This window comes from Papaver somniferum, chromosome 8 (assembly GCF_003573695.1).
Source record: "Papaver somniferum cultivar HN1 chromosome 8, ASM357369v1, whole genome shotgun sequence".
NCBI lineage: Eukaryota > Viridiplantae > Streptophyta > Magnoliopsida > Ranunculales > Papaveraceae > Papaver > Papaver somniferum.
This window is the reverse complement of record NC_039365.1, coordinates 17,648,325-17,661,961: the sequence shown is the minus strand read 5'-3', so window position 1 is coordinate 17,661,961 and position 13,637 is coordinate 17,648,325. Positions and strand designations below refer to the sequence as shown.

Below are 13,637 nucleotides of genomic sequence, written 5' to 3'. Positions count from 1 at the left end.
TTACCATTTTTTTATTAAATATAAATTCTATGTTTAGTAATTTTAAGATTTTATTAGATCTAAAAATGATTATTTATTGTATTAGAATTAATTTTAGTAAATAAAATGTATTTTTAATTAAAAAAAGCTGACTAGGATGGTAGACAATGTCAAGGGGAATGTGGGAAACTAGACATTCCCCTTGACATTTCTACCTAAAGTCATGCATACATTGATTTATGACATCCGGGTTGGAGAATAATTTTAGAGAAAATGGATGTGCATCCTAGGTGGATTTTGACATTTATCTCCACACACATGTCATTGGAGAGGCTTTAATGCTGACCAAAATCAAATCTCTGCTCTAGATGTTTATTTTCGGACAACTTTTTGCTCCTGCAACATTTTTGCATGATTTATATGGGCTGATACCATTTCATTTAGGACAAAAAGATCCTACGAATCCTAAACGTTAGATCAGCTAACTGGTATAAATAATGCATTTTTGATTCAACAACATCATAATTCATAACATACCATTTTACGTGTGATTGGTTGTGCAGAGCCAGAAACTTAACTAAAGGGAGGCATAATGTTATTAGGAAAGGTTGTTTTTGGGCATACATGAATCTTATTGGGCATACAAAACAATAGTCCTAACTTGGGTGACCTTATAAGGGGTACCCTATGGGTAGTTCAATTACCTGTATACCCTCAAATCTATTAAATTACTAATCTATCCCTTGTCCTAATACAAAAACCTATAATCAATTAACAAAAAAAATCAGTTTCATTTCAAAACCCTTTTTTCTTCTTCCTCCTCTGCTGTGCTGAACCCATCTTTTCTTCTTCTTAGCGGTGGTTACAGGGTTGGGTTCGGCGTAAAATTAATTTTAAATTTGCGCCGAGCTGTTCTTGAAACTGAACCCTGAAAGTGCATATGAACGGCTCAGCTTAAAATGCATATCAGTTTTGAGCCGAACTTAGTGACACAGAGCCTTATATTTAGGATCGTCTTATTCGATGGTGTCAGATTTGAGCCGAATTTGTGTTATGTGAACTTTGTAAATTTTGCATGTCTATAGGATCGACTTATGTATATGATATTATTTTGCGCCGAACATATGTTGTTAGAATTTCATAAATTCTGCATGTGTATAGGATCGTCTTGTTTGTATGACATCATTTTGAGCCGAACATATGTTGTTAGAATTTCATAAATTTTGCATGTGTATAGGATCGGCTTATTTGTATGACATCATTTTGTGCCGTATATATGTTTCACTTCATAAGTATAGATTTGGCTTATTCGATAGTATTAGGATTGCGCCGAATATTGTTGTTAAAATTTCATAAATTTTACAAGTGTATAGGATCGGCTTATTTATATGATATCATTTTGGAAGTGATCCTTAGCATCTTCGTGAATTATGTCTACTGGATCAGGTTGATTTTCCATGGGTACAGGTCCGCCAAGCACAATCTACAAAGAATATCACAAGGTTAAATACTACAAAGGGAAATTAATAGTTATGTTGGGCTCATACGATAATCATATATTATGCAGAACCTTAAACAACTATAGGTTTCGGCTTATACGACATTCTAAATATGTGTCCAACCAGTAACAAATATTTACCCAATAGTTATTAATTGTAAGGTCGGCTCATACGATTTTCATTATATAAGCCGAACCATTAACAATTTTTATTCCAGAACTTTCAGGAGTAGGTTCGGCTTTAAACTAAAATTTCATATAAGCCGAACTAGTGTCTAGCAAATGAGTTGGAAATGGAACATATATGTTCGGCGCATGCTGTAAACAGTTTCAGCGAGCCGAACCGTTCATCAATTGGTTGGTTCGGCTCATAGATTTAAGCCGAACCTCAACCTAGTTCACCGAACCATGAAGAAAAAACCCAAACTTTTCATAATTTCGAGCCATAGAAGTGAGATTGAGCATAAGATAGAAGTGTACCTGTGTATTAGAAGCACTGGGTTCCTCATATATGTATTCATCATCTGGATTTGGCTCATAAAAATCATCATTTTGAGCTTGAGTTTGAGTTTGTGTAAAATCATTCTCATAATCTAAGAAATCAGCCATTTGGGAATCATTGTTGTAGTTGATGTGTATTTTCCTAGGTTTTTTAGATGAATACCCTCCTCATCTTCCATTGAATCAAAAAGAAAGTTTTCTCACTTTCTCCTTTTCCTTCTCTCCTCCTTCTCAATGAAAATTTAGCTTTTTTTCCCCCAAATTTTTTCATTACCAAACCTTTATAAATCTGAAAAATTATCTTAATCACTAAAGAAAAGTTTTAATCACAAATCCAGATTACTAACACTAATACGTAAAGGGTAGATTTGCCATTAAAAAAATTTGGTTAAGGGGGCTTATTGTTCTGTTATTTCAGATCCTTTTTTGTCTTTGTTCAGTATGCCTAATAAGATTCATGTATGCCCAAAAACAACCTTCTTATTAGGGGTGCAAGAAAGTAAAAATAGGCCTGGGAGCCATAAACTAGGCTAGGAAGCTAGTTGGGCTTACGTTAAACTAGCCCCGCCTCAATCCCCATGGTGATGCTTACAAAAACACTTGATAAACGGAAAATTTGTCCACATTAATCAAGTTGGTGAGATCGTTCATATAAATGGTTAGTTATGGTGCCGCTATATCAAAAATGTCCGACCGAACAAGCACAAAATTTTTCCTTTATTGTTACCGTAGGAAAATGATGAAATTTTGTAGCTATGCTCGTGTCCCGGTCAATTTGACCAGCTCTAGGTCAACTGTTGTTGCTTACAAATTACTACTCAACACCAAAACCTACTCCTGTTCAAAACCATCTCAGCCTGGTGAGAAACCCAGATTTTGTCCGAAGAAGTGCCTAGCAGAAACTTTGTTGACATAGCAACTTCTTTGGTCAACTTGCATGCAAAATGTGGTGAACTGGAAAGTGCATATTAGTTGTTTTTATCAGAACTTGCACGGTGATGTCTTTGAACTTTGAAGCTTTGCAGTCGAATGAGAACTCCAAATTTGGAACCAAATGGTTTTACTTCTACAATTTACAAATTTTGAATTAATGCTCTATCCACGTATTGGGTTTCTTGTGCAAGGAAGAACAGCCCAGACTGCCCAGTCTAAAATAATTCCCATGGGCTTCCATTCTCCGCTGATATCTGTGTATTCAAACTTGGTAAGATGCAGCTCTTACCTGTGAAAATGCAATACATACATCTATGCCTATCAAGTCTTGCTACCGTGTTTATACTCGAAATAACTATGCCCGCAAACAAGAAAAAACAATTATTCCTCAGCTTCCCAAGGGATAGGATGTGGTGAACTGCTGTTATTATCAATCGTTCAAGACTCCGTAAAAAGAAAAACAAAATGAGGTGCAGTGCAAGAAAAAAAACAGTTACAACGGGATTCAGTAGTTGACACATTTAACATAAGGGGTGTCTAAAGGTATGTCTGTACAGGACCTACTACTCTAGTCGAGCAAAATCATTAACCATTCGGACTAAAATCTATCAAAATCTGGGTTTCATTGACCTGTTCCGAGATTGGGTAATAAAATCTAAGCTCATCCAGACTGTCAGCATGGCCACATGCAAAAAGCCTGCCACTGAGAATTTGCATAGCGAGAAGAGAAATAGTACTGAACCTCGTGTGTTTTGCTGTATTTCTTTGGCTGATGTTACTGTCTTCTCATTTACTTACAGCAGCTTCTTTCCCAAATGATGATCCGCCATAATAGTTTTGACCTATAACATTCTGTACACCACTACGGTTTAGCGTTCTTTTGAACTGCAGTGGCTGAAAACTTTTGTATCAATTCTGTCATCCTTTGAATTAGTTCTTGGAATGAAGGCCGACTGCCAGGTTCACTGCGTGTTTAAACACAATGGTCTCAGTTGGTACACTTAATTCAGTTGTGAAGAAAGCAACCGTGATTTAAAATACACTTACCTTCGCCAGCAGTCCTCTATAATGGATGCTAGTCGAGGATCAAGTGTTTCCGGAATATCTAGTCGACGATCCATGAAGCCAACTACACCAACAACCTTCACCAAGAAAAGTAATAAAGTCACACCAAACACAAATTATCAAGTAACTTTACTCTTGACGGAAATAATTGGAGCAGCTCAGGTAGTTGATTGCTTTAGGGGAAGAAATGGTACTGAAGTCTACCTGTAACGAGTTTAACTCCGACCATGGAACTGACTCGGTCATTAGTTCCCATAGAATTACACCAAAACTGAAAACATCAGACCTGTCCAAGCAAAAAGAAAGTTCAATGTGATAAGAAACTTCACCGACGCACTTAAGCATAACCGGATGTCCGACAAACTAGCAAATGATCTGTATGCCATCAACGAGTGCATTTTCACATGTTTCTGGACATACTCTAGTATACACAACTCCAAGAATGCAACAAGACCACAACCAGTAACTAATGGACCCTATATGAATAGTTCGCTTTGAGGGATTACTTTTCATCTGAAGGTTCATTACGGAGGACTTCAGGGGCCATCCATTGCGGCTGCATCAAATACGAACAAACTTAGGTCAGCAAAATGTGCCAAGGACGTGCTTGGAAAACGACTAAAAAGACGAATGTCCTTACAGTTCCTCTTCCGGATCTTCCTGTTATAAAAGTTGCATGTTTCCACTTCGATAACCCAAAGTCACCAACCTGGCAAAGAGAACGACAGAAAAAAATAGAGTACTTCAAAGTTTCAACATGCTTATCCAGATATATATTTCACCTAGTACAGCTGATTAAATTACATAAACCATAATGCTGCACCTTGACAGTCCAGTTCTTGTCAACAAGGAGATTCGAAGATTTCAAGTCTCTATGTACTATGGGTGGATTTCTGTGATGCAAATAGTTCATACCTCTAACCTGCAACAAGTCGGCCAAGCAGAGATATCGAGTACTGTAAGAACCTCATACTACAGATCAAACACTCAACTAACATGAAAAATCTCAGGAGGACATCAGACAAGAACAGATCAAAATTACATATAACTTACAACATCAAGGGCCATCCTTAAACGGCGTCTAATGTCTAAAGCCTCTTTGCTCTTATGTAGTGTTTTAAATAGACTACCCCTGAAAATTCAAAACAAATAGTTTACACAGACAAGCAAGGATGCTAGATTACCCGTATGAAAAAGAGCAAAATTTTCATTTTCATTACCTGGGTAAGAACTCCGTCACTATGGCAAGTCTCTCAGTTGAGTAAACTGCGCCCATGAAAAGTAACACATTTGGATGTCGAAGTCTTTGCATAATAGAGATCTGAAAAAATTTAAAATATCAAGTCCATCACTTGCTTTAATAAGGTGAATAGTTTTTATGGAAACTTCAAGGAGCATTTACCTCTTTCTTATAATCTTGAATAGTAGACTCTTGATAATCACTTCCCATATAAACTTTTATCGCAACATCCTTTCAAAAAAAAAAGAGGCACAAATATTAACTACTATGCATCTATGTCGACATTCTGCTATTGTAAGTAGAAGCAAAAAGATTATGAAATGTAAGTATCGTACTGATCCGTTCCAAACTCCTCGATACACGTTAGCAAATGCACCTGAACATTGAGGAAAAAGAAGCAAAGAATCAAGTCATGATCCACAAATCATCACAGTCAACCCAAAATCTAGCCCCGACAACACAACCTACCTAGTCACATGCTGCATCAGTTAGTTGAATGAATAACCACAATCACATTTTTGATTTTTCATATTTGCAGAAATGATACACCAGTTGTCACATAATGAAGCTGGATTAACGTGATTTAAGCTCAAGGCAAAGAAATACTAAAGATAATTACCTTGTCCAATCTCTTCCCCTAAATGCAGATTTTCCCAATGAATCTCACAATCAAATTTTTTCTCCTTGGTTGATGAATTTTCCTGCGAACTGTTATTGGACTCTTCCGAGCTCACTATTGTTGGAGACTGAGAAATATCTGGCTTTTGGTTCAATTTAGTTTTTTCTACTACTACATCACCATAGTTATCTAAATCACGCGGCATTTCGTCATTTCCGTCATACTCGCCTCCAAATGGAGGCAAATAGTTTCCTGTGGGAAGTTTAGGACATTGTTGACACTCTAACCATGAATTCATGAATGAGTTTTTGTTCGTCATTAGCCCATCTTCCTTCAACTGATTCTGATTTCGCATTCCCGCTGGATTAAAATATCCACTTTTATTGGCAATTGCAGGGTTATTCTTGCTGTAGTTAGTTTCTCTTTTTCCATTAACTAAGTCAGGACGGTCTAGAGATGACTCCCTTGAAAATCTTGGGAGGTTTGGATTACCTCCCACTGGATTACTCGCAGGATAATCAGCTGGACGGTGAACTTCACTTTTACGCTCTTCTTTGCCACTTCCCCCGACATTTAATTTCTCTAGAAGCTTCGCTGCCTGAAAAGAAATAGTTATGGAAGTAAAAACAAGTGAACTAAACATAGCACAGAAAGCTAAAATAACCGAAACTCGGAAATCATTAGTGTCGCCACAAGATTAGCAGTGACTATCATCATTTCATTGCCCTGAAACTCAAAATAGTACGAGAGAGTTGAAAGATAGGACTACTAACAAATTTTGAAGGTTGAATGAATCGAGATTCCGCATTCCGTTTATTGTTCTGGTCGGCCTGATTAATTCCAACGTTCAGTCTAAAGGTAGGGTTTGGTGGCTTTGCTGATTCGATATATTCTTTATCTAGCACTGTCACACCTGCGTTTCTGAAATTTGGATGTACACTATAATCGTCATCTTCTCCACGCTGACGTGAAAATACTTTTGAAGCCTGTTTGTTACAGAATCTTAATCAGTGTAAGCAATGAACCTAGAAAAAGTGACAGCATTTCCCAACAACTAAAGAAAAATGAATGATAAAGAGTGAAAATGAAAATGCTAGTGTAGCTCATAAGCACCAGAGCGGAAACAGAAGATGGCTTTGATGCACTTTGTGGCTTCGGAAGCCACTGAATCTTTTTCATGTTAAACCCTCCTTGTTCTGTATTCTGGTCATGGCCAGGTTCTCGAAAAGTTCTTAATTTTTCCGAGTTTATAATATTAAATATAGCTGCATCACTTGAAACAGTTATAATACCAACAAGTTCACCATCTTCATACAATAAGCTTTTCGTCACAAGCGCCATAAATATCTCACCGGACCTCTTCCTAAAAGGCAACTGACCTGACCAAGATTCACCACTGCTCAATTTTGCTATGATTTTCTCCCCCGCTTGATGAATCGGATCCTCAATAAGCAAATCTTGAATTCTTTGTCCAATCACTTCATAGTCCTTCCATCCATAGAGAGTTTCTGCCGAACGGTTCCTGAAACATCAAAACATCTCGATACATAAACACTCAGACATAATCAAACCTCCCTCGCCAATTAGAACTAGTAAAGAACTTTGTCTGCTACATATGGGCACCTCTAATAGATTGCTAAATCCACCACATCTATGCAATGATTTCAGTTCACTAACCCCTCATCAACCCATCCAAATGTCCTCCAATTCAACAGCCTGCCACTGCAGTAAGACACAAGGGACACCTAGTTTTCGACAAAACGCATCTCCTAGCAGCACTGAGCAGCCAAGCAGTTTCAAAAAGTCAACAGCTCCACTACTCCTAATTCAGTTGAATCCTTCCAAGATTATCAACTTAATTGACTACTCAACCCTCATTTACCATTACAAACTAAACAACTTCAAGCTCAATTGAGTTCACAATTCACTGTTCTATTGCACAAAACCAATAAACTTGCACAAACTAAGCAGAATTGAAGTAAAACATGAACATGGGCAATCATAAAAACCAAGTAAAATAAAAATAAAAATCAAAGGTGAGAAATTAGTTACCAGAAAGTAAGCTTGCCATCATAAGGCCTAACAATATGAATAGCATGACCCATAGACTGTAAAATCTTACTATAAGGCCAACCAGAAAAGAAAAATCCCTTAATATTATGAGCACCCCAATTCCTATATGCATCATTTTCCTCATAATCTGAAAACCCATTATTAGCATCTTCGTAATATCCACCTCCTACTCTTCCTCCTCCTCCTCCACCTCCGCCACCACCACCTCTTACACCAGCAGCACCACCACCTCTAATCGTCAACCATTTATGTTCCTTCTCTCTTTCTTGTACTACTAATTCCATTTGTTCTCTTAACTTCGCATGACTCTCTTCTAAATCACCAAACCGATTCAGCAATGCTTTGTATAAACTCGTCGGTGTCATTGGAGCCTCTTCATCTTCCATTGAGTAAGCCATGACTGTTTCTTTTTTTGCCTCTCAGATCAGCAGTAGATCAAAGTAGTACTCACTACTGTTGCTTTCTCTTTTTAGATTGTACTTTTTTTTTCTTTTGTTTAAGAATTCGGACAAAAGAGGAAATAAGTGAAAGGGATTGGGTCTCCGACACGTACGTTGTGCCGTTTTTAGGTCCAATGAAAAAGCGGACGCGTGGATTCAGGTAAAAAGCTTTGGTTAAAGAGTTTCTTTAAATAGTCGTGTGTTGTGTCATCACATCAGGAGGAGTTTTGGTTGGTCAAATGGAGTTTAGAGGTGGCTTCTATTCTAATTGATTATGGATTTTGGTTAATAATAAGTAAAATTATTATTTAGTTAGGCTACTGACATTCAACAACACTAGTGGTGATCCAATTGGTGCCCAGGTGAAAGGGAATATGTTTTTATGTTTTATTTTATTGATTGACAAATTCGAGAAAAAAAGATTATAGATATTAGACATATATTCATCGTATTATATCACTTTTAGAAACTAGCTGTGGACGAAAGGAAATTTTCAATTTTTAGCAACCGGAATGAAGATTTGTCTGCCTTCTTAGAAAAATTCATTAAAATAGATAAATTAAGTAATCAAATTGTAGTTAGTAGCAATACATGAGTGTTGTATGAAACTCATTGCATGGGATGTCCTGATATGATTACATAACATCACTCTTTTCCCTATTTCTGTACTCCGTTCCTTTGTTTGCAATGAATTCACTTTACGATCAAAAAAGAAATACCCAAACCAGAATATCGGTCTTCATAAAAATCTCTCTCGTTCCTACTGAAAATCATATTATGCAGAATCTTTTTTTTACCGGCACATACTCATTAAAATATGGACCAAATTACTAAATGTTTTTCTCGAGCCACGATGTATCTATCAAAAAATTCTATCCTGATTAAACACTAAAAAAGAAGCATCAAATGAAATTAACCGGTCATAACTAAAATCTTTATCCAGTTTCTTATTTTGTTTCTTTCAATTATTTATATTAGTTTGTCTCACATCTGCATTATTTCTATATTCAAGATTGTTTTGTTCACAATGTCTAATTGGGCTCGGTATAATGGTATCGAAAATGAATATTGAAAACCAAATTTCTAAATGTACAATTATCAACTATATCCAAATTGGAGCAGAGTTTCTGAGCAAATTGTGTAAGAAAAATATGAAGAAAGCCCCTGCAACACAAAACTAAAGAAGTGGTGAAGAAAACCCGTGCATATGTAATAGAAACATATTTGAAATTTGGGAAACCATAACAAGAAAAATACCCAAATATACTTGTAATTTTCCATATTTCGTATTTGCTTCTTTCATTCCTTGGAATGCCTATTATCCACAAGGGCGTGAAATAATGATTCCTCAGCATATACTCTGCATCATCTGTCATCAATTTCATGCCAGTTCTTCTTCCATATTACTAGATAGTTCATCAATGAAAAGTGTAACAGTAAACCACATAGATTTATGCTTACGATATGGTAAATGAAGAATAAACCACATACAATTATATGTAAGGATGTTAAAATTCCAGGTTTCCAATGAAGCAGAATTATATATTATATAAATATAATAAAAAGTCTTACAGGAAACCTCTGCACAGCAGAGTAATACTAATACTAAAAGTTTAAAATTAAGAACTAAAACAAAACACAAGGAAGGAGTAAGATATCCATAAAAAAAAACTCTTAAACTTAAGAACAACTAAAACAAAACAGAAGGAAGTAGTAAGATATCCATAAAAAACAAATACTCAATTTGATGGATCTTCTACTAGGAATCTGATACATCTCCTGGTTCTACGGTATTTCCTTTCAGAAAACTTTGTGGTCTTAGACAATTTTCTGTAATCTATGTTGTCCCGTGAACGTATAACAACTTTTGTTCGGTCGTTGGATCTAGACAAATAATCTGCAAGATACATTCCCTCCCTGAATGTGTATTTAATCTCCAATTAAGCATTTTATTTGGGTTTAAAGATCCTAAGAATCAGGTCCCTGATCTTCTTATCCTTCTGAAACACATCACGGGTAATATCCCGTATGAAAACTCTATCTTTTTACCCATATGATAGAGTTTAGAGGTGGCTTTTTTTTTCTATATGATTATGGATTTTGGATTATAATAAGTAAATTATTTAGATAGGCTACTGACATTCAACAATACAGCAGTGGTGATCCAATTGGTGCTCAGGCGAAAGGGTATATTTTTTATGTTTTATTTTATTGACAAATTCGAGACGAAAAGATGATAGATATTAGAGGATAATACATATATTCATCATATTATATCACTTTTAGAAACTAGCAGTGGAGGCAAGGAAATTTTCAATTTTTAGCAACTGGAATGAAGATCTACCTACCTTTTTAGATAAGTTTATTAAAATAGATAAGTTAAGTAATCAGATTATAGTTAGTAGCAATACAGGAGTGTTGTATAAAACTCATAACAGAGATGTCCGGATATGATTATATAACAACACTTTTTTCCCTATTTTATGTACTAAGTTCCTTTGGTTTGCAATGAATTCACTTTACGATAAAAAAAAATACTCAAGCTAGAATATTGGTCCTCATAAAAATCTCTCTCTTTCCTACTGAAAATCATATTATGCAGATTTGTTTTTACCGGCATATATTCATTACAATATGGACCAGATTACTAGAAATTTTTTCTCGAGCCACGATGTATCTATTAAAAAATTCTATCCTGATTAAACACCAAAAAAGAAGCATCAAATGAAATTAACCGGTCATAGCTAAAATCTTTGTCCAGTTTCTTATTTTGTTTCTTTCCATTGTTTATATTAGTTTGTCTCGCATCTGCATTATTTCTATACTCAAGATTGTTTGGTTCACAAGTTCAATTGGGCTTGGTATAATGGTATCGAAAATGAATGTTGAAAATCAATTTTCTAAGTGTACAATTATCAACTATATCCAAATTTGAGAAGAGTTTCTGAGCAAATTGTGTAAGAAAAACATGAAGAAAGCCCCTGCAACACAAAACTAAAGAAGTGGTGAAGAAAATTATTGCATATGTAATAGAAGCATATTTGAAATTTGGCAAACCATAACAATAAAAATGCCCAAATATAGTTTTAATTTTCCATATTTCGTATCTGCTTCTTTCATTTCTTGGAATGCCTATTATCCACAAGGGCGTCAAATAGTGATTCCTCAACCTATACTATGCACCATCTGTCATCAATTTCATGCGAGTTCTTCTTCCAGATTACTAGATTGTTCATCACTAAAAAGTGTAACAGTAAACCACACAGATTTATGCTTACGGTATGGTAAAGGAATAATAAACCACACACAATTATATCTAAGGACGTTAGAGTCCAGGTTTCCAGTGAAGCAGGATATATATTATATAAATATAATAAAAAGTCTTACAGGAAATCTCTGCATAGCAGAGTAATACTAATACTATAAATTTAAAATTATGAACTAAAACAAAACACAGGGAAAGAGTAAGTTATCCATAAAAAACACTTAAACTTAAGAACAACTAAAACAAAACAGAAAAAAGTAGTAAGATATCCATAAAAAAAACAAACACTCACACTGATGGATCTTTTATTAGGAATCCGATACATCCCCTGGTTCTGCGAAATTTCCTTTCATAAAACTTTGTGGTCGTAGATAATCTTCTGTAATCTCTGTTGTCCCGCGAACGTATAACAACTTCTGTTCCATCATTGGATCTAGACAAAGAATCTGCAAGATACATTCCCTCCCTGAATGTGTGTTTAATCTCCAATACATCATTTTCTTTGGGTTTAAAGATCATACGAATCAGGTCCTAGATCTTTTTAGCCTTCTGAAACTCATCACGGGTAATATCCCGTGTGAAAACTCTATCTTTTTAACCATATGATAGAGTTTAGAGGTGGCTTTTTTTTTCTATTTGATTATGGATTTTGGATTATAATAAGTAAATTATTTAGTTAGGCTACTCACATTCAACAACACACTAGTGGTGATCCAATTGGTGCTCATGCGAAATGGTATATTTTTTTATGTTTTATTTTATTGACAAATTTGAGAAGAAAAGATGATAGATATTAGAGGATAATACATATATTCAACATATTATATCTCTTTTAGAAACTAGCGGTGGAGTCAAGGAAATTTTCAATTTTTAGCATCAGGAATGAAGATCTACCTTCCTTCTTAGATAAGTTTATTAAAATAAGTAAGTCAAGTAATCAGATTATAGTTAGTAGCAATACAGGAGTGTCGTATAACTCACAACAGGGATGTCCTGACATGATTACATAATAATACTCTTTTCCCTATTTTCTGTACTCCGTTCCTTTGGTTTGCAACGAATTCACTTTACGATCAAAAAAGAAATACCCAAGGTAGAATATTGGTCCTCATAAAAATCTCTCTCGTTCCTACTGAAAATCTATGCAGAATTTTTTTTACCGGCACATACTCATTAAAATATGGACCAAATTTTCGACCCACGATGTATCGATCAAAAAATTCTATCCTAATTAAACACTAAAAAGAAACATCAAATGAAATTAAACGGTCATAGCTAAAATATTTGTCCAGTTTCTTATTTTGTTTCTTTCCATTGTTTATATTAGTTTGTCTCACATCTGCATTATTTCTATACTCAAGATTGTTTGGTTCACAAGTTCAATTGGGCTTGGCATAACAGTATCGAAAATTAATGTTGAAAACCAAGTTTCTAAGTGTACAATTATCAACTATATCCAAATTTGAGCAGATTTTTTGAGAAAATTGTGTAAGAAAAACATGAAGAAATCCCCTGCAACACAAAACTAAAGAAGTGGTGAAAAAACCCTGCATATGTAATAGAAGCATATGTGAAATTTGGGAAACCACAACAAGAAAAATGCCCAAATATACTTGTAATTTTCCAGATTTCGCATCTGCTTCTTTCATTCTTTTAAATGCCTTTTATCCACAAGGGCGTGAAATAGTGATTCCTCAACCTATACTCTGCATCATCTGTCATCAATTTTATGCTAGTTCTTCTTCCAGATTACTAGATAGTTCATCACTGAAAAGTGTAACAGTAAACCACACAGATTTATGCTTACGGTATGGTAAATGAAGAATAAACCATACACAATGATATCTAAGTACGTTAGAGTCCAGGTTTCCAACGAAGCAGGATAATATATTATATAAACATAATAAAAAGTCTTATAGGAAACCTCTGCATAGTAGAGTAATACTAATACTCAAAATTTAAAATTAAGAACTAAAACAAAACACAGGGAAGGAGTAAGATATCCATAAAAAAACTTAAACCTA

At 35.0% G+C, this 13,637-nt stretch overlaps 1 protein-coding gene across 1 annotated transcript; it reads right to left on the bottom strand.

Moving 5' to 3' along the window:
* Positions 1-3,330: 3,330 nt before the first annotated feature.
* On the bottom strand, positions 3,331-8,373 carry LOC113306514 (serine/threonine-protein kinase STY46-like). The gene is made up of 15 exons (XM_026555443.1): positions 8,138-8,373; positions 7,888-8,071; positions 6,949-7,357; positions 6,609-6,821; positions 5,836-6,433; positions 5,552-5,592; positions 5,379-5,447; positions 5,197-5,297; positions 5,030-5,108; positions 4,800-4,898; positions 4,617-4,685; positions 4,483-4,532; positions 4,181-4,262; positions 3,959-4,053; positions 3,331-3,876 (listed from the first exon to the last, which is right to left on the bottom strand). Exons 1-15 carry the CDS (start codon positions 8,304-8,306, stop codon positions 3,774-3,776), a joined length of 2,361 nt encoding a protein of 786 aa, XP_026411228.1. The 5' UTR covers positions 8,307-8,373; the 3' UTR covers positions 3,331-3,773.
* Positions 8,374-13,637: the final 5,264 nt, after the last annotated feature.

Excerpts from the sequence above, each read along its gene's own strand:
- LOC113306514 (XM_026555443.1), bottom strand. The coding sequence starts at position 8,306 with ATGGCTTACTCAATGGAAGATGAAGAGGCTCCAATGACACCGACGAGT. Across the intron at positions 4,686-4,799 it reads ACAAGAACTGGACTGTCAAG|GTTGGTGACTTTGGGTTATC; the intron begins GTGCAGCATTAT and ends TCTCTTTGCCAG. Across the intron at positions 4,054-4,180 it reads CGGAGTTAAACTCGTTACAG|GTTGTTGGTGTAGTTGGCTT; the intron begins GTAGACTTCAGT and ends TTCTTGGTGAAG.